Source organism: Pseudorasbora parva, chromosome 6 (assembly GCF_024679245.1).
Source record: "Pseudorasbora parva isolate DD20220531a chromosome 6, ASM2467924v1, whole genome shotgun sequence".
NCBI lineage: Eukaryota > Metazoa > Chordata > Actinopteri > Cypriniformes > Gobionidae > Pseudorasbora > Pseudorasbora parva.
Window position 1 is genome coordinate 31,165,254 of NC_090177.1, and position 22,254 is coordinate 31,187,507.

Genomic DNA, 22,254 nt, shown 5'->3' on the forward strand with positions numbered 1-22,254 from the left:
GAACGTGACACACGAGCATATTCAAGCAAAAGCCAGCATGTTAGTTCTTTCTTGGCTAATGTCCGTCCTGTGTGACTCGTGTGTTTTGAATAATGATGTGCACTGGGCCTCTCTTTTCACCATAGACACGCCCCTTACCTGCTGATTGGCTACAAGTTTGTTATTCCACTCGGCACGAGTGGAATAACTTTTTCTAAACTTTTTCCTTTTTCTAAAACGGTTTTGAAATAACGCTCATCCCACCTTTAAATCAGAACAACCCAACTGCATTATTCTCTTTAATGTATTTGTCTTGGTTTGATCAATTTTTCTGGATTTTTTGTTTGTTTGTCATCAACATTTTTTTGCGGCAACACAAGAAGATTCATTCAGTGTTTCCCATTAATGACCCTGTGCCGCCACTGTTCCATAATGAACCGAAAATGTAAAACATAGCCCAACATAAAAGGTCTCATATAAAATAGTTGTGTCAATTGATGACGCTTTCACCCCGGAATTAGGCCCATATTGACCGCCAGCTTGCCCAGAACAACAAGTCAACCCCATTTCTTAGGATGCCTGTAAACCACCTCCAATACTGATCTGTAATACAGAATGCCTCACGCATAGAGTTTCTCCAAGGTTGGAGTTGATTAAGCTCCAGTTCTGACCAGAAAGTTTCCCAAAACATACTGATAACATGTGCTTTCTTTCAGTGAGAGGTACAGACCATAGTACAGGCAATGTTAATTCAATTCTTTAGTGTTTCAGTAAAAGGAAATATAAAATTAATAAAATATAATTAAAATGAAAGGCAAATCTCTGAAAATCTTGAGCATGCGCTGTTACTGCACTCCTGTCAGTTTAAGGGTGTGGGATACCGCCCAAATCCAAACACATAACTGAAATCAAGTGTTTAGTGACACATCACACATCCCTAGGCCAGACCCTCAGTCACCACTCAGAGACCAAACTCAACTTTAGGAAACATAAAGAAAGAACAAACAATCAGTGGTTCTATTGATTAAGTAAAATCATAACTGGAAAGAATCATTATATAATAATATAGGAATATAAATATTGATTAAGGCTTGATTATGAATTGATGAACCTTTAGTTTTCAGTCAATGTCACATCAGCAGATTTATATTTATTTCCATTAACCCTGATAGCTCACACTGTATTTTTAACGCAACAAATAAAAATGTAATTACTTGATATTTACATTTTTCTCCCTAAACAGCTACAGATCACCGTTTTCTACGTTACGCCACGTTACCACGTGAAATCGTCTGTACTGAGAATCTGACACCCTGGAAGAAACTTCTCCCTTGTGGTTCTAAGGTTCAGATCATTGCCTGTAATTTAAATCATTGACTGGATTATTTAAAGAAAGACATTTAATGTATGCCTTTTTCTATTCTGCAGGCAGGCCTGGCGGTTCTCATGAAGTCAGAGAAGCTGTTTTACAGCAGTTTCCACTCGCAGGCTGTTCACATCAGACCCGTCTGTCAGGTAAGGTTGTGTTAAAAATACAGAAATTATGTTCTGGCATAGCCACAGACGGAACATTGTCTAGAAACATCCTTGCATCCTGATGACCCTCCAGATTTGTCTTTCTTAGGATGAACAATGCACAAATAAAGCATGGGAGCTGAGACAAACCCTTAATGTTGTGTTTGATCTCTACACTTCAGGCCAAGGCAAAAAGGGTGAGTAATAAATTAATGTTTGATGTCAGAAGACTTTCTCCTTCCCCATTTCAGTGCGACAGCTATAAGTTAGCCATTCGTAGGGTGTTAAAGCTGAAGTGTGTAAAAACGGTCTCTGTGCTGCTCTGAAATATTGCTCGGTATGAGAAACCTGTTTGAAAAAGACAATGACAACATATACTGTGCATTTCCATTAATTGCAGTAAGATGTTTACATGTGACACGCAAAACCTTTCACCCTGTTTACATGCGATTTCTATTATTCTGATTATTCTCTAAGAATTGTGTTTATTTTTGCCACCATTATTCACATACATCAGTGCACAGCACATACAGGTGCTGGTCATATAATTAGAATATCATCAAAAAGTTGATTTATTTCACTAATTCCATTCAAATAGTGTAACTTTTATATTACATTTGTTCATCACACACAAACTGATATATTTAAAACGTTTATTTCGTTTAATTTTGATGATTATAACTGACAACTGAGGAAAATCCCAAATTCAGTATCTCAGAAAATTAGAATATTACTTAGGGCCAAAACAAAGAAAGGATTTTTAGAAATCTTGGCCAACTGAAAAGTATGAACATAAAAAGTATGAGCATGTACAGCACTCAATACTTAGTTGGGTCTCCTTATGCCTGAATTACTGCAGCGATGCGGCGTGGCATGGAGTCCATCAGTCTGTGGCAGTGCTCAGGTGTTATGAGAGCCCAGGTTGCTCTGATAGTGGCCTTCAGCTCTTCTGCATTGTTGGGTCTGGCATATCTCATCTTCCTTTTCACAATGCCTTTGTGAAATGCACAATGCCAATAGATTTTATATGGGGTTAAGGACAGGTGAGTTTGCTGGCCAATTAAGAAAAGGGATACCATGGTCCTTAAACCAGGTACTGGTTGCTTTGGCACTCTGTGCAGGTGCTAAGTCCTGTTGGAAAATGAAATCTGCATCTCCAAAAAGTTGGTCAGCAGTAGGGCTCGATAAATCGCATTACATTAAATTTTGCTTATCGCGATTTGGCTTATCATGATTATGAAATCACAAAGGCTGTGATTATCTTTTATGCGCAGTTTGTCAGTGTAGAATGACTCTGTGATCAGTAGTTAATGCTGTTCCATCTGAAAGCGCTTCATGTTTGAGTTGCTTATAACACGCATTTGAAAAAGCAACATGCGTCAAACATCTTTCCAAACATGAGAAATATTTAGTCATGTTTAACCAAAGTTTCAATCTGTTTATTCAGCTCACCGACAGTATGATGTTCATAGCGATTTCCGTGAATGACCTAGGGGTCCCCAACTGGCGGACTCCGGTCCGGATCCGGACCGCGAGATGCATCCATCCGGACCGCGAAGCCTGTTGCGCAATGAAATAAATAAATGCCAAATGCATAAAATAAATAAATAAATAATCACATTTATATCAGGCAGCTCAGTAGAACCGTTTTTTCCTATGTTGCCACTGTTGCGTTGACGGTTACAGGGGTCGCACACCAGACTGAAGCTCAGCGGCGCGTCTCGGGTATCTCACACCGGACGCACACATTATAATATACGCGCAAGCTCAGTTTTGAATCGACTTCTGACAGAAGAACTGCACGATGAGTGTATCTCTTGTAGCACAGGGTGAAATCAGTATGTACATGGACGTTTTGAGGGAAATATAATATAAATGTAATACATCGTGTAGCTTTTCTGTCAGAAGTCGTTTCAAAACTGAGCTTGCGCGTATGGGAAACTTCCGGTGTGAGATCCTAAGATGCACCCATGAGCTGCATACCAGAGCCGTGTGCGACCCCATTTAGTTACGTTACTATGCTCACTATTTTAGACTCGCAGTCACGCCTGCAGTGAAGAGACTGAGAGCAGAAAGCGGCGCGCATAACAGAGGCTGAATCAGAAATTGGCCCCTTTACCCCTTATTCACTATTCCCTACGTTAGTCCACTATCACAGTTCACTTGAAGGAGTGAATGAAAACGAGTGCGTGAAGTCGGACAGCTGTTGTGTGTACATCGGCTGTACACTCGTTATTGCAGTGCAACGTGATTGAATGAGTGAACTCACACGTGTCCACTGTGGCTTCGGACACCTGGTTTTTGGAACCAGGAATTTTTATGCTTCCATTCCATCTTTAAGTTCAACCCAGCTCAGCCTTTTGAGATGTTATTTGAGGTTATTTTGTTTTTCTGGATCTAAAGGAACAGTTGACATGAAGAGAGAAAATATTTTGTGCACTTTTTCATTTTTCCAACTCTGGTGGCACTTTATTTTTGCCTGTTTGTTTCTGGATGATATTGCTACCAGAGCCTATACATGTGAATGAGCATACAATTATGTTATGAGATTTCTGATTGTTACTGTTTATCTCAATTTCAATTGATTGTTACTGTTTATCTCAGTTCAGCAGAAAAACACTTTAGTTGCTAGTAATGTCGAAATTATTGTATTTTCAGTGCAGATATAGAGATGAAGGTATTTTTCATTCGTCACACTTTTTGTCAGACATGGCTACTGGTTGAATTTAGATATTTTGTACCAAAGCAACTTAAACAGAACAACCTCAAAATGAAATGCATTTTGTGAAGGATTACCTATGTTTGCTTTTTTAATATGAAAATACATGTTTATCTATATGAGAACATATTATATTTTGTTCAATAAAGACATTTTTTTTAATCTACACTAATTTCTTTAGTCTGGCAAAAAGACATCAAGTCATGTTTTTAGCTATTTAATTGTCCGGACCTCGGCCGGTGAGGAAGGTTTTTTTTCTGGACCCCAAGCTATTTTAGTTGAAGACCCCTGACCTATGCTATCGTACTTCTGCGGCATATACTTGGAGCACCCTGCGCGAGAGTGCCCTCTGGCTTGCAGAGCAGCGCTTACTACTGATCACAGCTATACTGCAATGAGAAGCTGCGCATGCAATACACACAGCCTTTGCCAAATCTCGTGTGGTTTTATTGTGATTTATCATTCAGCAGCAGGAAGTATGAAGTGCTCTAAAACTTCCTGGTATAAGGCTGTGTTGACCGCTCAGAAAACACAGTTGGACCAACACCAGCAGATGACATGGCACCCCAAACCATCACTGACTGTAAAAACTTTACACTGGACCTTAGGGCTGTGTATTGCCAAGACTCTGGCGATACAATACGTATCACGATACAGTGGTTACGATACGATATATTGCAATATATTGCGATATTGTAAGAGAGGCAATATATTGTGATATTTCTTTTTTGTGTGTTTTTGTTTTTTATCATTTAAAAGAATAAAGAACACAACCATAAGCCTAAAACACGAGACAAAGCATTTTATTTAATTAATACAGTATAATTTATATCACTAATCATATGCAATGTGCAATCTAAGTAAAGGGAAATGTAAAGTTACTGCAGGATTCTTTGTGTAAATGTCATAAAGGTTCACAGTATAGCAGTGGCTATTTAACAACAGAAAGTGCAGTCCATTTCATGACTGAATGACTGTTTGTTTTATATTTAACACAGTAGCCCCGATCACACACAACCTGTTTTTGCAGCGAGAGGCGCCTTTTTTGAATGGGTTTCGTTTGGCAGAGAGCGTTATGCGCGCTGCTTATGCGCCCAGGGCACCTCGCGTTTTTGAAGGAGCGCTCCGAGTGCATGAAGTTGAAAAAAAGTCAACTCTGAGCGGAAAAGCGTGCAACATCATCGCGCTTATTTTCTGTTGTCCAATCGAATGAATGAAGCGGCAGGCCTTCCGTTGTGTTGACCGTTACATTGATTTGACTGACAGTACAGGTGATTCGGGGGTTGCCTAGAAACATTAAAGTGCACTGCTCATTTTTGAATGAGAAAACGCCGACCAAAAAAGGGAGTGCAGTGCGCCTCACGTTTTCGAACCTGAAAAACGCGTTCTGTGTGATCGGACCCTAAAGCTGTTTTCTATAAAGCAGTCTATTGTATAAAGTGCTATTTCAAGTAACGTTACTGAGCTGCAGAGCTGGTGCATCCATATCCACATCGCTATTATCTTTCGTTCTCCTGCCACCGCTGTCAGTTTTGGAGTGTGTTTATTTTGTTACTGAGAGGAAAACATGCAGTACATTCTATCGAAACGCTTCTCAGCAGCACGGGTGACGTCAGGATGTTAAGCGAGCTCTCTGTTTCAATGTGTTTCCCGAGTATTAGATTATAACTTGGCCTATTTTGCAAACAAAATGATTCCTGTCGATTTCCTTAGTGGCTTCTTTTAAGCTGAAGCCAACATGAGTCCACACTTCAGCTCTGTATACTGCAGGAGCGGAATAATGCTATCGTCTTGAGAGCTGAGTTTGCTAATGTAAACACTAGTCATGCACCTTGCGCTTCTCCGGCTCCGCGTCCGTTATACGTTCTGAGATAACACTGCCATCTAGCGGTTGGGTGTTATACAGTCTGTGGTTTAAAGCCCCACTTGGCTACTTTTGCTCTCGGGGTCCCCCTACAGTTTGGAAAAAATAATGTCCTCAACTACTGTCGTAAGCTGTCATCCTACAACAGGGGATGCCATCGCGCGTGCTTTTGTTGACATGACAGCCCTGATAGCCCTGAACTAGTGATGCGCGGGTCGTCTCATAACCCACGGACCCCGTATGTCTATTTAATGGTCGCGGGTGCGCGGCGGGCTGTAAAAATATATACAGTGGTGCGGTGCGGGCCAAATAACTTCATAAAAGCGTCCCGCGGGTCGGTGCAGCACTAACAGTTCCCCTGAAAACTGCAAGAGGAGTTCTTCTGGCGTCGCGTGGGAAATGTCTTCATCCCAGGTAACGTTACAGTCAGTGGCATATGTTTCATGAATATAATTTCATGGGTTTTATTTTTTTCAAACGCCAAATAATCACGATGCTCACGTTTACAAGCCAGCGTCATTATAGTAGTCTATTGGTTACCGTTTTACAGAATGTATATGATACTTCAGTTCAATGTTTGAGTGGTAGCTCACCGTAACAAGCAGGACAGCATCGGTCTGGCACGCCTCCTTCAGCTCACGCCGACGAGCAAACGCTGGTCACATGTTGATCCTCGTCCGGCCTTTAATCACAGCACTCTCTCGTTTCCTCTTATTGCTTTCCTCCAACAAAACCTTTTCTTTCTTATTTGTCTGTGCTGCTTCGGACATGACTATATTATCCGACGAACAAAGTTGGGCTCGCACGTCCGAATGTAAGGAAGTGTGTGTGTTGGTGGAAGTGACGCATATGCCGTAAAGCAGTCGAATTTTGTAGTTCTTTTCTTTTTCTCGGGTTACTACCCGAAACCCGAAGTTTAAAAGTACGATTAAAAACGATACAGACCCCATCAGGCTATGGCAGACGTGTCATTCAACCTATTGTAAGTCGATTTATCATCACAAGAGTCTTAAAAAATATATTATGAAGGTTGAAAAGTTACCTAGTGCTGCTTTAAACCGAACACAAAGCCACGAATCTTGGATGTAAATAAATAAATATATAAATATCGATGCAGCGTTTTCGAGAATCGATACAGTATCGCCAAACATAATATCGCGATATTCACATGTATCGATATTTTCTTACACCCCCACTGGACCTCAAGGAACGTGGATTGTGTGCCTCTCCTCTATTCCTCCAGACTCGGACCCTGATTACCAAATAAAAAGAAAAATGTACTTTCATTAGAGAACAACTTTGGACCAGTCAGCAGTCCTTTTTGTCTTTAGCCCAGGTGAGATGCTTCTGACACTGTCTGTTGTTCAAGAGTGGCCTGACTGCTGAAATGTGACAGCTGAAACCCATGTCTTGCATACGTATTTGCGTAGTGTTTCTTGAAACACTGACTCCAGCTGCAGTCCACATTTTTGAATGGGTTTTGTTTCACAATCCTCTCCAGGGTGGGATTATCTTTATTGTTTGTAAAAAAAATTCTAACACATCTTTTCCTTCCCTTCGCCTCTCTATTAATGGGCTTGGACACAGAGCTTTGTGAACAACCAGCCTCTTTTGCAATGACCTTTTGTGTCTTGCCATCCTTTTGCAAGGTGTCAATGGTTGTCTTTTGGACAACTGTCAAGTCAGCAGTCTTCCTCATGATTGTGTAACCTACAGAACCATAGATATCCATAATAAAGGCTAGATGTCTCGTGCGCGCTGTTGGCCAATGGAGGTCGCCGTCCGCAACTGGCGCCCATCTTGTCACAGGCAGCTCGCTCACTCTTAACAGTGTGTTTTAATGGCGCATTTACTTTTAAATAACCAAAACTTGCTCAATTTACAACCGATTTTCAAACTGTTTCGTTTGTTATAAATGTCAGAGATGTAGTTATGACACTACATACTTATGAATAATTATAACCATGGACTTCAATATGAAAGTAACATTGAACAGAACAGATAGGTGCAATGAATATACATACACACAAGGTATTTATGTTAAATCAATATATAGGCTGCTTAAACTGTACAACATGAGAAATTATATATATTTATACATGTATACAGCTCTGAATTTTTTTCCAGAGCTAGCTATATATATATATATATATATATATATATATATATATATATATATATATATATACACACAAATCGATTGTGGTCTCAGCCCCCTTGATAACGTGCATGTAAAGGCTTCAACACACTCCGCAAGAACAAAGAAAAAAGTTCTCGCTCCCAGGGCTGCGAGAACAAAATGACGTCAGTTTGTTCTCTCAGCCCTGGTTTGGGAGTTCTCACAGCTTGTTCTCGACACATCGCCTGAGCAGAACTTTTTTCTTGCAGGTGTCCGAGAACTATTGTGTGATTGGTCATACATTTAAAGTGGGCATGGTTAATGCGGATAAACGCAGATGCTCGGCACCTGCTTTTTTCATGAAGTATGAATGTACTGGCCAGAACGAACTTTGTTCTTGTTCTTGCCACCTCGAGAAAACGAACAAATTTCTTTGTTCTTGCAGAGTATGTTCCAAGCTTAAGTTAGCCATGATACACAAGCTGCACGATTAAGTAGTTTATCGAAACGAAAAGCTGCAATTTCAATGTGTTAGAGCATCCAGATTTGTAGCCATGTTAATAACGTTTGTAAGAAACCAAACCATTTGTAAATCCGTCAAGATTTCAGCGAGATAAGAGTATTTATGTTCGTACAGATCGCTCACCTTACATCAGGCTCCACAGAGCCCAACAGAAAGCTTGCCTGTGACAAGATGGCCGCCGGTGATGCTGATGGTGACTCCGCCGTAAGATATCTAGCCCTTATTATGGATATCTATGTACAGAACTAGACTGAGAGACCATTTAAAGGCCTTTGCAGGTGTTTTGAGTTAATTAGCTGATTAGAGTATGGCACCAGGTGTCTTCAATATTGAACCTTTTCACAATATTCTAATTTTCTGAGATACTGAATTTGAGATTTTCCTTATGCTGAGTTCACACTGCCCGATTTTAGCCCCGATTTTTGACTCGCTGACAAATGCCCAAAATCTTCCAGCGCACTTGGATTTGTTGACTTCTTTGGCAAAATATCTCCATTTCGATATCCATCAATATACTGCATTATATTCATGTTATAATTTAAAATCAGCATACGTCACATTTTACTATGGTTATGTTTGCTACAATTATGAGCTTCATTGCATCAATTTGATAGAAGTAGTGTGTTGAGTTTTAGCGGTTTCATTGTAATGTTGTTTAAATCACATTTGGGGTGCTTGCAAACATAGTGACATATTTTGCAAGGATGAATACATTTTTTTAAAGGGAAGAGTAAAATCTAGATAGAGCAGTGTCATGAAGGCATGGGAAAGTCCTAGGCTTTGTTTACATTTTGGTGCACCTCATTAATTATTTTTGCAATTACACACCTGAAGCAATACTATGCTCAACACATCTGTATATTAATTACTAATATCTATTATCATCTTTTGACAGAATGGTCACTGTTTAAGATGTTTTCTCGAACTCTGACAGAGGCATGTCCTCTTGCTTCCTCTAGTAAAGTCTATGTGGACATCACAGACAACCCTGAGGTGAAACAGTCAATGAGTATTTTCTTTCTGCTTTGTGATGCTTTAATGTACCTGTAAATGTAAAATAAAACAGTCTAAGAAGCTTTTTTAAATTGTAAATTCCATTCGATCTTTTTCCACTGTAATTTTCTGCTGTATTCAGTCAGTTTGTTTGAGCGATATGCTGTTTGTCCAACAGGGGGAGCTGTTTGAGTTGAGTCCTGCCACTGCTCTGCTCAGCCAAGCTGTGGTGTTGGGGGATCGCAGGACATATTCAGTATATGACCTGACCAGAGCTGAGACGTTTGGCCAGTTACGTTCACTCAATCTCCTACTGCGCTGGAAAGGGGACAGTGGTATGAATGAGTTAAATAGATGATGTCCATCTGATGGACTTTAACCTGATTGGTGCCCCATGATAGTCATTGTAAAACTATGATGGTGTCAGGAGTATTATTGTATAAACATTTCAAGTGAAAATAACTGGAGCTATTTTAGTTATTACAGTAACAACTCTCATACTCACTTTTAATCTCTGTTTGTGTTTAGGTGATATGCTGCGTCCTCTGCTGCATGCAGAGCGGTATGTGGCTGGTTTTGGGCTGCAGACAGGGGAAATTCACACTGTCATCTATAATAACCACCCATATCGGGCTTTTCCTGTACTGCTGATGGATTCAGTGCCCTGGTTTCTGCAGCTGTACATTCACACTCTGACAGTCAACAGCAAGTCCCGTGATAACAAACCCAGTGAGTTCATTCTACATTTATTGTAAACTCCAAACTATATGTATGGTTTGCATGTGTATTTCGTGTTTTACAGCAGTTCTACAATTATGAACACTTGAATCTTCTCTAAATGTTATATACAGGTGCATCTCAATAAATTAGAATGTTGTGGAAAAGTTAATTTATTCAGTAATTCAACTTAAAAGGTGAAACTGATATAATATATAAAGACTCATTACATGCAAAGTGAGATATTTCAAGCCTTTATTTGTTATAATTTTGATGATTGTCATACAGCTTATAAAACCACCAAATTCAAAATCTAATCAATTAAGAATATTACATGAAATAAAAATAAAGTATGTATAATAAAATATTAAATGTTCTGCTTAGTGTCATTCAGTCGGTCTGTGTTCTGTCAGGACTCACAAGCCGCTTCACTGAACAACTGAACTGCTGTGCTGTGAGCTGCTGAAAAAAGCCAATCAGAGCAGAGCTCAACATTAATATTCATGACTCTTCCAAATAAGGCAAAAACAGAGCATTACATCCTAAGGACAATTTATAGGGTTGTAAATGGACCTGTAAAACTGTATATGGACAATTTTTGCCCTTAAATAAGCCACATACCCTCTATGTAGATATCAGAGAATAATTTAACATATTGTTTCAACTCATTCTAGGGCCCCTTTAAAGGGATACTTTTTGAATGTAAAACTCCCCCTTAAAGGGATGCAAAGAGACGTTTGTATTTTATTTTTTGGAAAAAAAGCCTCAGATGTCGCAAATATCATCATTTTGCGTCATCAGAGGATTTTTTGGCCAGAGGCTAAAGACTTCAGCCAGTAGAGGGAGCTATTTACGCATGTTTTCAACCCGCGCATGGGGGATGGGATCTCACTCACAGCACTCCGCTCAGGCAGCCGCAGGGCATTCATGTAAACGGAGCGGTGCAGAGCAAAGTGAGTGTTTCAACTTTTCAAATTAAGTCCTATGAAGTTAAGCTTCTATAGGCATTATCTGAAAATGTGCCAAACTGAACACACACCATTAATGTATGCCGCGCCTGTGCTTACCTTAGCTCATCTCAGCTCTTCGTTCTTGTGATTAAGTGAATAAAATCTTACTCCTGGTGGGCAAGTGAACCAGTAGCAGTGGTTTTGTGAGTGGCCTTGTAGGGCAGCGAAGCAAGTGCATTCTGGGAGTTGTTGTCTTTCTTCCTTGGCCTAGAAGGCACCAAATTCAAAATAATTTCACATATCTACTCCATAAATGACCCAGTTTAAATACACATTCATCTTCCCAGCACTGAAGTACCCTGAAGTAGATTCGACTGCTGCTGAAAAGGGGGGTTCATGACCCTTTAATAAAGCACAGTGGACCAACTCCAGCCGATGACATGGCTCCCCTAACCAACACAGACTGTGGAAACTTTGCACCACATTTGAAGGACATGTCCAGGATCTGTCTGTGTGTGGTGGCTCTTGATGCAGTATCTCAAGCCTCAATCCATTCCTTGTGAAGCTCCTCCACACATTTGAATGGCCTTTCCCTGACAGTCCTCTTCAGGCAGCAGTCATCCCTTCTGCTTGTGCACCTTTTTTGCCCACACTTTTCCCTTCCACTTAACTTTCTATTAAAAGTCCCGTTCTTCGCGTGTTTTCGAAGCTTTGATTATGTTTACAGTGTGCAATATAACATGAGATCATGTTTCGCGTGAAAAAAAACACAGTATTTTTCACACAATTTACTTATCTGAACAGCGCTGTCTTCTCTGTCCTAAAAACGGCCTGATGATTTCCTTGTTCTATGAAGTCCCTCCTTCAGAAACGCGTAACGAGTTCTGATTGGGCCAGCGCTTCTCGTGTTGTGATTGGACAGCAGCTTAGCGCACTTTGCCCGGAAAGGTCCCGCCTCTTACCATAACGGGGAGATGCAAGCGCTGAATGTGCGCTCTTCTCCACATGGGAGAGCAACAAGACCACGCCCCCTATTTTGCGTGTACTTGTGGGCGGAGGGTTAGTCAACAAACGGTTCTAGTGACATCATTCATGCCAGGAAGTGCAGGGGTGTAGTCCAAACTGCCCATACGGAAATGTAATATATGTCTATATATGAAATATCAATATATGTGATATATGTGATATATAAGGTAAAAACGTATATGAAACATATTAGAAATTGGAACAATTCCATATATTGACATATAAATGTATCCCATATATTATATATGTTAATGTATGTATAATACATATATTGACACATAGGTCTCATATATGACATATCTTAATATGCTCATATAGAGTAAAAACATAAATGCACATATATGCACAGCATCAGAAATTCCATATATTGACATATATCTTTAGTCCACATATTATATGTTTAAATTATATATGTGACAAATCATTATCACTGTCAAATGTCGTAGAGTCTTAAAATCTATACTATGTATAAAACAAATGACATTTAAAATATAAAATATTTATAATGTTACTTATTGTCAGGTGAGGTAAGAGATGAAGGACTCAAGGGTGCAGAAGTTAATGGGCTTTTTATTGGGCTTCAAAAATAAACAATCGAAACAATCAAACCCCTTCATGCTTGTAACTGGCTCGCCTTAGTTTTTTATGCAATAAGAAATCCTCAAAAAAACGGGAATTCACTTTTGCCAATAGTTTGTTTTCAAACTAACTGTAAGATTCTTAATGAGGGAGCGAAAATAAATTGTATCTATTTAACCACTGAATGAGATAACATAGTAACACTTAGCACATGGATGGAAATCCAAGACAGCATTTTGAATATCGAAGCTCAACACTATAAGTAAACAAATAAACAGTAAATCAATTCCAAACCCAAAATACTAGTGATACACAAACAAAAAACAGTACCAAACATTTCAAAATGCCGTAGAGGGAAAAGGATATACAGTCTGCAATGCAAGTCTCTTATATGAGTGTTGTAGAAGTCCCAGTCCCAGCAGGCAATGAAGATATACAATCCTAAATCCTAGATTAGGCACTGGCACAATCCAACACAGGTAAGAAGTAGGTATCAGTGCACTCAAGCCCCATAACAGAGTCCTCTGCTATGAATAACACTATGAATTAACATTTTTATGGGTACATACAAATGTGCATTTGAACAAGATTGTAAAGCATTAGAATGTACAATTCACTTAACTCTCAAACACAATGTGATTCCAGGTATTTTCACCCATGCTCCACTGCCATGCCTCTCCTCTATGCTACTCGTAACCTTAAAACCACTTCCTCCCTCTGTTGCCCTCTAGAGGACAGGATGAAAAATGTCACCCATGTACCAGAGTAACCGTTACATGCTACACAGAACAAAATATGAAAGTACACGCCATGGCTAATGATGAGCACAAGCCGCATGCTAAACAAACAACCCTAAACACATGGACAAAAAAGTGTATACTGCCCAAGCAAAACTAGATGCTCACATGAGACCAAGTGAATGCTCAAACTGTACACTTACAACGGGGAGAAAAACACACATGGAGCTTTTAATGTCCGAAGCCTGTACATACACAATGCAGCAAAAATGTGTTAGTCTGCCTGCTTGCGCCTATAAATCGTTTTTATTTAGTTTTAGTTGTCCTTGTTGGTTTTTTGCAATAGATGAATAACAATTTATTTGTTTCTAGATGTTTTATTTTGTAGATATTTCTATTTTGCGGAAGTTTGAGTCCCGCAAATAGTTGCCGGAGTCCATCAAATAGTTTTATTTTCCCGCAATCCTTACCGCCCGCCGCCGCACTCAGCCATCAAATCTAGTCTCGCGCCACGAATCCTATATATTCGTTAGGTTCACCGCACTCTATATCCGTTAGGTTTCGCGAGTCCTGCGGGGGTGCAGGTCTCTATTCCCAAACACATTCTTGCGCTTGTGAAGAGGATGATTTTTTTTCATCAACAGGCCTATGCGAGTGAAATACAAAGCCTATAATAATAATAATGGTTTAGCATCCAAATACATCGCAAAACATTTGGAGAGAGTTAGGCTACGTGAGCAAAACGCTGGTTACTTTCAATTCCTCATTAAATTATTTTGTTTTGGCTTTATAGTTATAGCCTTGTTTAATTATTGATCTGTTCTAAATACTGGAGTGAGTGGAACTAAAATAACCTATAGCTATGTCTGTTTATAATGTTTGTAGTAAAGCCTACATTATTTCGCCTTATTTAGGAATTATTTCTGAGTGCAATCAAATGCGACTTACCTTTCTTATTAGTTCAGAATTAGTGCAACTTATTAGTGCAGAATCAACTTAGGGTTTGCAAACGCGTACATGTTTTTGCGAAAGGTTCGTTGTCTTTTGTGGACACCAGACTTAAGTACCTGGAAAAGCAGGGAATCATGTACAGTCCCTGACAAAAGTCTTGTCGCTTTTGTACAAATTGACCTAAAGTGCTGCTGAAATATATTTCTAATCAAATTTTTTTTTACAAGAAATGGCTCATTTTAATCCCACCAGCTTTTGTGATAATGTTTCAGTGAAAAACTAAACTTTCAAAAAGTATTCTAATATTCACAGCTTGGTAAAGCCCATTGAGTCAATTTTTGCAAAGACATAAGTGTTGTCACCTTGTCATATGAGCTTCACCTGTGACTAATAATGGATCAATTAGGTCTCAAGTGTGTATAAAAAGAACCCCAGTACACTAGACCTTCACATCAACTGCAACTAGACCTCTGCAAACATGCCTAAGATTCACCCTGAGACTAAAGTTTTGATTATCAAGAGGCTGAAGACCAGATCCACTGCTGATGTGGCAGACACCTTCAATGTGTCTCAGCGTCAAGTACAGAGGATTAAAAAAAGATTTGAAGAGACTGGAGACGTTTTTGACAAGCCCAGGTCAGGCAGACCCCGCAAGACAACTGCTCGAGAGAACCGTTTGTTGGCTCCAATGCCAGCCAATTTTGCAGATCTCGCACACCCCCATACTGGATGTAACCCCAGACCATGATTTTTCCGCCACCAAACTTCACTGTTTTCTGGGTGAATCTCGGATCCATTCGGGCACCAGTAGGTCTCCTGCAATATTTGCGGCGACTGTGGTGTAATTCAACAGAAGAATCATCTGAAAAATCCACCTTCTGCCACTTTTCCAGCATCCATCCTTTTAGCAGGCTGTGGGCCTTGGCAAATGCCACACGGTTTTTCAATTGTCTTTTGTTTAGTGCTGGCTTCTGGGCACTGATTCAACCATGGAGGCCATTTCGAGACAGAATCCGACAAACTGTTCTGGTTGACACAGGGACTTCAGGTGACCAGGTCTCGTGGAGCTCTGCTGCAGTGGAAAATTGGCTGGCCTTGGATTTTCAAGCCAACAAACGGTCCTCTTGAGCAGTTGTCTTGCGGGGTCTGCCTGACCTGGGCTTGTCAAAAACGTCTCCAGTCTCTTCAAATCTTTTTTTAATCCTCTGTACTTGACGCTGAGACACATTGAAGGTGTCTGCCACATCAGCAATGGATCTGGTCTTCAGCCTCATGATAATCAAAACTTTAGTCTCAGGGTTAATCTTAGGCATGTTTGCAGAGGTCTAGTTGCAGTTGATGTGAAGGTCTAGTGTACTGGGGTTCTTTTTATACACACTTGAGACCTAATTGATCCAATATTAGTCACAGGTGAAGCTCATATGACAAGGCGACAACACTTATGTCTTTGCAAAAATTGACTCAATGGGCTTTACCAAGCTGTGAATATTAGAATACTTTTTGAAAGTTTAGTTTTTCACTGAAACATTATCACAAAAGCTGGTGGGATTAAAATGAGCCATTTCTTGTAAAAAAAATCTTGATTTGAAATATATTTCAGCGGCACTTTAGGTCAATTTGTACACAAGCGACAAGAATTTTGTCAGGGACTGTACAGGAAAGGATGCATATGAGTAGCTTTCGCGCTCTCAAATCACCCACAATCCTATGCGCGCAGCTTCGCTATCTTCTGATGTTCCCGGAGTCGGAGCGTGAACGGGGCAAATATGCTTGTATCGGAGTTTGGAGATGGGAAGGAAGGAGGTGGGAACCGGCGAACGTTCAACAACTTTATAATAAATAATAAACAAAACGAAAGTAACGCGGGTAGCCCCTCATGGACGACTGCCCGCACACACATAATAAACCATAAACAAACCATAACATAAACTCCAGGCCTAGTCCTCTCTCGTCTTCCATGCTCCACCATTTATACTCCAATGACTCTGCCGTGAGCTGAGACCGTTGTGGCGGCGATCAGCTGCCGCTCATTATCACTCCACTGACCCGCTCTCACGGTCCCTCGCCTTGCTGATTGCCACAATGCTTTTATTTACGTTACCAAACATTTGTTATAACCGTAGTAAATATACGTAAAGTTTAACGTTTAAATGCCGGTACAAATTACTACTGTATTGATATAAAAATATATACAAATAATGTTACACATAACGTTATTGATGGCCAACGGACCTTTTCACTGACGTAATGACGCAATGACGTGCACTTGCTAGCCTGTTCCATTTACGTGTTCTCCGAATGCTAAAGAGGAGCCTCGCCTAGCCTCTGAAGGAAGTGACTTGGAAGGATCAGTCCTACCAAGGAAGCATCCTTGACATTGAGAAACACCTTCAGACTGAGCGTATGAGAGTTTCTCAGCTCATCTGACGACGTACCGCATACTCTAGTAGTGTGAAGGCGCACAACTCGCCGTCACTTTGCTAAGAGAAAGAGAGAGTCTTGCATACCACGCAGAATCGACGCGCTACATGTTAACAATATTTTTTGTTGTATTTTCCTGTCAAAATACAAGAGTTCATTTAGACTTATTTAGCTTTTAAGAACAAGCAGAAGATATGCAGTTTTTCTCTGGTAGTGAGCGGAACTAATGCGCAAACGGCATTCTTGTTGGCTGGCGCTCATCTTTTCCTGTGCTCGTTTTGATTTTAGCAAATCAGTTTGAGCGAATGCTGTCAACGTGATTAAGGAATTATGAGCTGCTGGTTTCATGAATATTTGTGCGATGTTTGTTTTTAGTAGAATTAGTATTATTATTATTATTATCTTATTATATTTCTATTATCTATTTTTTACAGAAACGCCAACAATATCTTAAGCACCACCACCAGTCCAAAGTGTGTGTGTGTGTGTGTAGTGTAGTATAGTATAATATAATAAAGTATATCAGTCTGGTGAATAAACAAAAAAATGTACTGGCCAATGGCGATTCTATTGCCAAGGTGCGTAGAGGGTTGACTCAATACTTAGTTGTGGCTCCTTTTGCCTGAATTACTGCAGCGATGCGGCGTGGCATGGAGTCGATTAGTCTGTGGCAGTGCTCAGGTGTTATGAGAGCCCAGATTGCTCTGATAGTGGCCTTCAGCTCTTCTGCATTGTTGGGTCTGGCATATCGCGTCTTCCTTTGCACAATACCCCATAGAAATTCTATGGGGTTAAGGTCAGGTGTGTTTGCTTGCCAATTAAGAAAAGGGATACCAGGGTCCTTAAACCAGGTAACCAGGTACTGGTTGCTTTGGCACTCTGTGCAGTCCTGTTTTAAGATGAAATCTGCATCTCCATAAAGTTGGTCAGCAGCAGGAAGCAAGAAGTACTCTAAAACTTCCTGGTATAAGGTTGCATTGACCTTGGACCTCAGAAAACACAGTTGGACCAACACCAGCAGGTGACATGGCACCCCAAACCATCACTGACAGTGGAAACTTTACACTGGATCTCAAGCAACGTGGATTGTGTGCCTCTCCTCTATTCCTCCAGACTCTGACCCTGATTTCCAAAGGAAATGCAAAATTTACTTTCATTAGAGAACATAACTTTGGACCACTCAGCAGTCCTTTTTGTCTTTAGCCCAGGCGAGATGCATTTGATGCTGTCTGTTGTTCAAGAGTGGTTTGACACAAGGATTGTGACAGCTGAAAGTCCACATTTATTAATTGGTTTTGTTTCACAATTCTTTCCAATGTGCAGTTATCCCTATTGCTTGTACACTTTTTTCTACCACATATTTTCCTTCCCTTTGCTTCTCTATTAATGGGCTTGGACACAGCTTTGTGAACAACCAGCCTCTTTTGCAATGGCTTTTTGTGTCTTGCCCTCCTTGTGCAAGGTGCCGATGGTCGTCTTTTGGACCACTTTTAAGTCAACAGTCACCCCTATGGTTGTGTAGTCTACAGAACTAGACTGAGAGAGCATTTAAAGGCCTTTGCAGGTGTTTTGAGTTAATTAGTTGATTAGAGTGTGGCACCAGGTGTCTTCAATATTGAACTTTTTCACAATATAATTTTCTGAGATACTGAATTTGGGATTTTCCTCAGTGGTCAGTTATAATCATCAAAATTAAAATAAATAAACATTTGAAATATATCAGTCTGTGTGTAATGAATGAATTGAATATACAAGTTTCACTTTTTGAATGAAATTAATGAAATAAATCAACTTTTTGATGATATTCTAATTAAAGACCAGCACATGTATATACACCGATCAGGCATAACATTATGACCACCTTCCTAATAATGGGTTGGTCACCCTTGACCAAGTCAACACCTCAGACTCGTTGTGCTCCTCAAACCATTCCTGACCACAAATTTTGCTTTGTGGCACATTATCCTGCTGAAAGAGACCACAGCCACCAGGGAATATGGTTTCCATGAAAGGGTGTTCATGGTCTGTAACAATGCTTAGGTAGGTGATACATGTCAGAGTAACATCCACATGGATAGCAGGACCCAAGGTTTCAGACCAGAACATTGCCCAAAGAATCACACTGCTTCCGTCAGCTTGACTTTTTTCCCATAGTGCATCCTAGTGCCATGTGTTCCCGAGGTAAGCAACCCTCACACAGCTCGCCATCCACGTGAAGTAAAAGAAATCGTGATTCACCTTCGTCCATTCCTCCCTTGTTATGCTCCCATGCCTTCTGCTGGCACTTTCAGCGGTGGACAGGGGTCAGCATGGGGACCCTGACTGATCTGCGGCTATGCAGCCCCATACACAACAAACTGACGCACTGTGTATTCTGAAACCCTTTTTATTAGTACCAGCATTAACAGTAGCTTGTCTTTTTGATCGAATCACATGGGCCAGGCTTCGGTCCCCACGTGCATCAATGAGCCTTGATCAATGACCGCTGTTGCCGGTTCACCACTGTTCACTTTCTGCCTAATAAAGCAGGCACTGCTTTATGGTTTGATTATCTGCAGTCTTAGTTTCACATTCCCTTTTTGAATGTTGAATATATATCTGCATAAAGAACATGCATGCTAGTTGACAGTCACCTGTAGTCATTTTGGTGTGTTCAGGTGCTGTTTTTGTTTTTTTCCTGACACTGGCGACACGAGGCAACAACACTTTCTTAAGCGCTAGTTCTTTGCCGTTGGTTTGGTGTGTTCCTACCTTAAGTAGACAGAACAAGTCTGGTATAAAGAGCTTACAAACCTTTGTTTCTTCTCCTCTAGGTTACATTCACTATCAGCCTGCTAAAGACCGCCATCGTCCTCATCTACTGGAGATGCTGGTCCAGTTACCACCTCATTCGATGACAGAAGTCACTGTACAGTTTGAAAGGGCCCTGCTTAAATGGACTGAGTACACCCCTGATCCCAACCACGGCTTCTATGTTGGGTAATAGTCTTGCTTATCAAGTATTTTAAAAGATCCAGGTTCTTTTCTAATTCTTCACTAAATATAATTCATGAAATGTTATTATAGTTCTACGAATCCTTATTATCTGATTGATATTCCAAAAATATGTTATTGCAGGTCCTCTGTGGTTAGCGCCCTTGTGCCAAGCATGGTTGCAATGAACACCAACTTCACACAAGACCAACCTTTATTTAGCAGTTTGTAAGTATAAACTGGCCTTGGTGTTGATAGTAAATAAGTGTACCTTATTATTTGTTTTGGTTCTTTATAACATTTTTCACCTCTGACTTCCAGTGTCCCTGTCAAAGAAGAATCAAGCTACTTTGTGCGAGTGTACACCGAACCCCTGCTGGTGAATCTACCCACGCCTGACTTCAGCATGCCCTACAACGTCATCTGCCTCACGTGCACGGTGGTCGCGGTGGGCTACGGCTCCTTTTACAACTTGCTGACCCGCACGTTTCAAGTGGATGAACCGAGTCCACCGCTGGCCAAGCGGTTGGCCAACCTCGTTCGTCGCATAAGGGGAGTACCACTGCTGACCTAACAGCCGAGAGCAGGTCTGACGTCTGAAATGTCCATATTAGGCAGCTGAGAGAATTAGGACACTAAAACAGCATCTGCTGGAGCTTTAAGATGCTTTTCAGCCCTGGAACGACTCGATGCCAAGTGACTGTTCTGAGCTTTTGTTGAACAAATGAGCTTCCAAGACAGATGGCCACTTTTTAAAAAAAAAATTTGTTTTGTCTCAATAAAATATGAGCCTCTTTTTTTGTCTTTTGTTTTCTCGGGTCACATTAGCAAATACAGTTTTTGCAGTGTTGTTTTAGAAAACTGTCACGTGAAAATTTCTCAGAGGAACTGTATGCTTTGGACATCTGGGAGAAATGTACACATGAAAGAGCATCAGTGATATTAAGTCGTCTCAGTTTACGCCACCTCTTTGAGAGCGAGACCAAGCATCAGAGAAACAGACGCCACAATCCAACTACTGAAAATTAATGTCTAAAAATGTGGCAAATATTTTCCACTTTCTGTAATGCACTGATATTCAAGTACGTGTTATTTTAAAGGACTGGACAGATTTGTTTTTGTGTTTTGCCTGGTGATCTCCACAGTCATCATAACTGTGTGTTGTTCTGAGTGGTGTTGAATTCAAATTCTGAACCAGCTCTTTGGTTCTGGTTAACTTTCCCATAATAAACTGACTGGAAACCTGTAAAGTTTTAAGAATAGTTTGCAGCTGTTTGTTTATTTTGAGGAAGAATGTAATGAATTTTTTCCCCCCTGAACTCACTCAGTCTAATTTAATCAGTTACTTTTATTTTGTCCAAGTAGTACCATTATCAGCTTACCACTTTTTTGTATGTGTGTGTGGTTGAAATTCCCAGACGCATCTTCCAGACACCTACATACAGTCTTGTTCAAAATAATAGCAGTACAATGTGACTAATCAGAATAATCAAGGTTTTTAGTATATTTTTTATTGCTACGTGGCAAACAAGTTACCAGTAGGTTCAGTAGATTGTCAGAAAACAAACAAGACCCAGCATTCATGATATGCACGCTCTTAAGGCTGTGCAATTGGGCAATTAGTTGAAAGGGGTGTGTTCAAAAAAATAGCAGTGTCTACCTTTGACTGTACAAACTCAAAACTATTTTGTACAAACATTTTTTTTCTGGGATTTAGCAATCCTGTGAATCACTAAACTAATATTTAGTTGTATGACCACAGTTTTTTAAAACTGCTTGACATCTGTGTGGCATGGAGTCAACCAACTTGTGGCACCTCTCAGCTGTTATTCCACTCCATGATTCTTTAACAACATTCCACAATTCATTCACATTTCTTGGTTTTGCTTCAGAAACAGCATTTTTGATATCACCCCACAAGTTCTCAATTGGATTAAGGTCTGGAGATTGGGCTGGCCACTCCATAACATTAATTTTGTTGGTTTGGAACCAAGACTTTGCCCGTTTACTAGTGTGTTTTGGGTCATTGTTTTGTTGAAACAACCATTTCAAGGGCATGTCCTCTTCAGCATAGGGCAACATGACCTCTTCAAGTATTTTAACATATGCAAACTGATCCATGATCCCTGGTATGCGATAAATAGGCCCAACACCATAGTAGGAGAAACATGCCCATATCATGATGCTT

The 22,254-nt window shown here is 40.3% G+C and overlaps 1 protein-coding gene across 1 annotated transcript in view; it reads left to right on the forward strand.

The window, feature by feature from the left end:
* Positions 1–21,316, forward strand: part of pigt (phosphatidylinositol glycan anchor biosynthesis, class T) — a 35,957-nt gene extending 14,641 nt beyond the window's left edge. Inside the window, exons 4-12 of the mRNA XM_067446681.1 lie at positions 1,223–1,323; positions 1,408–1,494; positions 1,604–1,691; positions 9,615–9,712; positions 9,891–10,047; positions 10,241–10,441; positions 19,907–20,072; positions 20,211–20,294; positions 20,388–21,316. Coding sequence (XP_067302782.1) covers positions 1,223–1,323; positions 1,408–1,494; positions 1,604–1,691; positions 9,615–9,712; positions 9,891–10,047; positions 10,241–10,441; positions 19,907–20,072; positions 20,211–20,294; positions 20,388–20,640 — 1,235 coding nt within the window. The 3' untranslated portion in view covers positions 20,641–21,316. The remainder of the gene's footprint in view (positions 1–1,222; positions 1,324–1,407; positions 1,495–1,603; positions 1,692–9,614; positions 9,713–9,890; positions 10,048–10,240; positions 10,442–19,906; positions 20,073–20,210; positions 20,295–20,387) is intronic.
* The last annotated feature ends 938 nt before the right edge of the window (positions 21,317–22,254 follow it).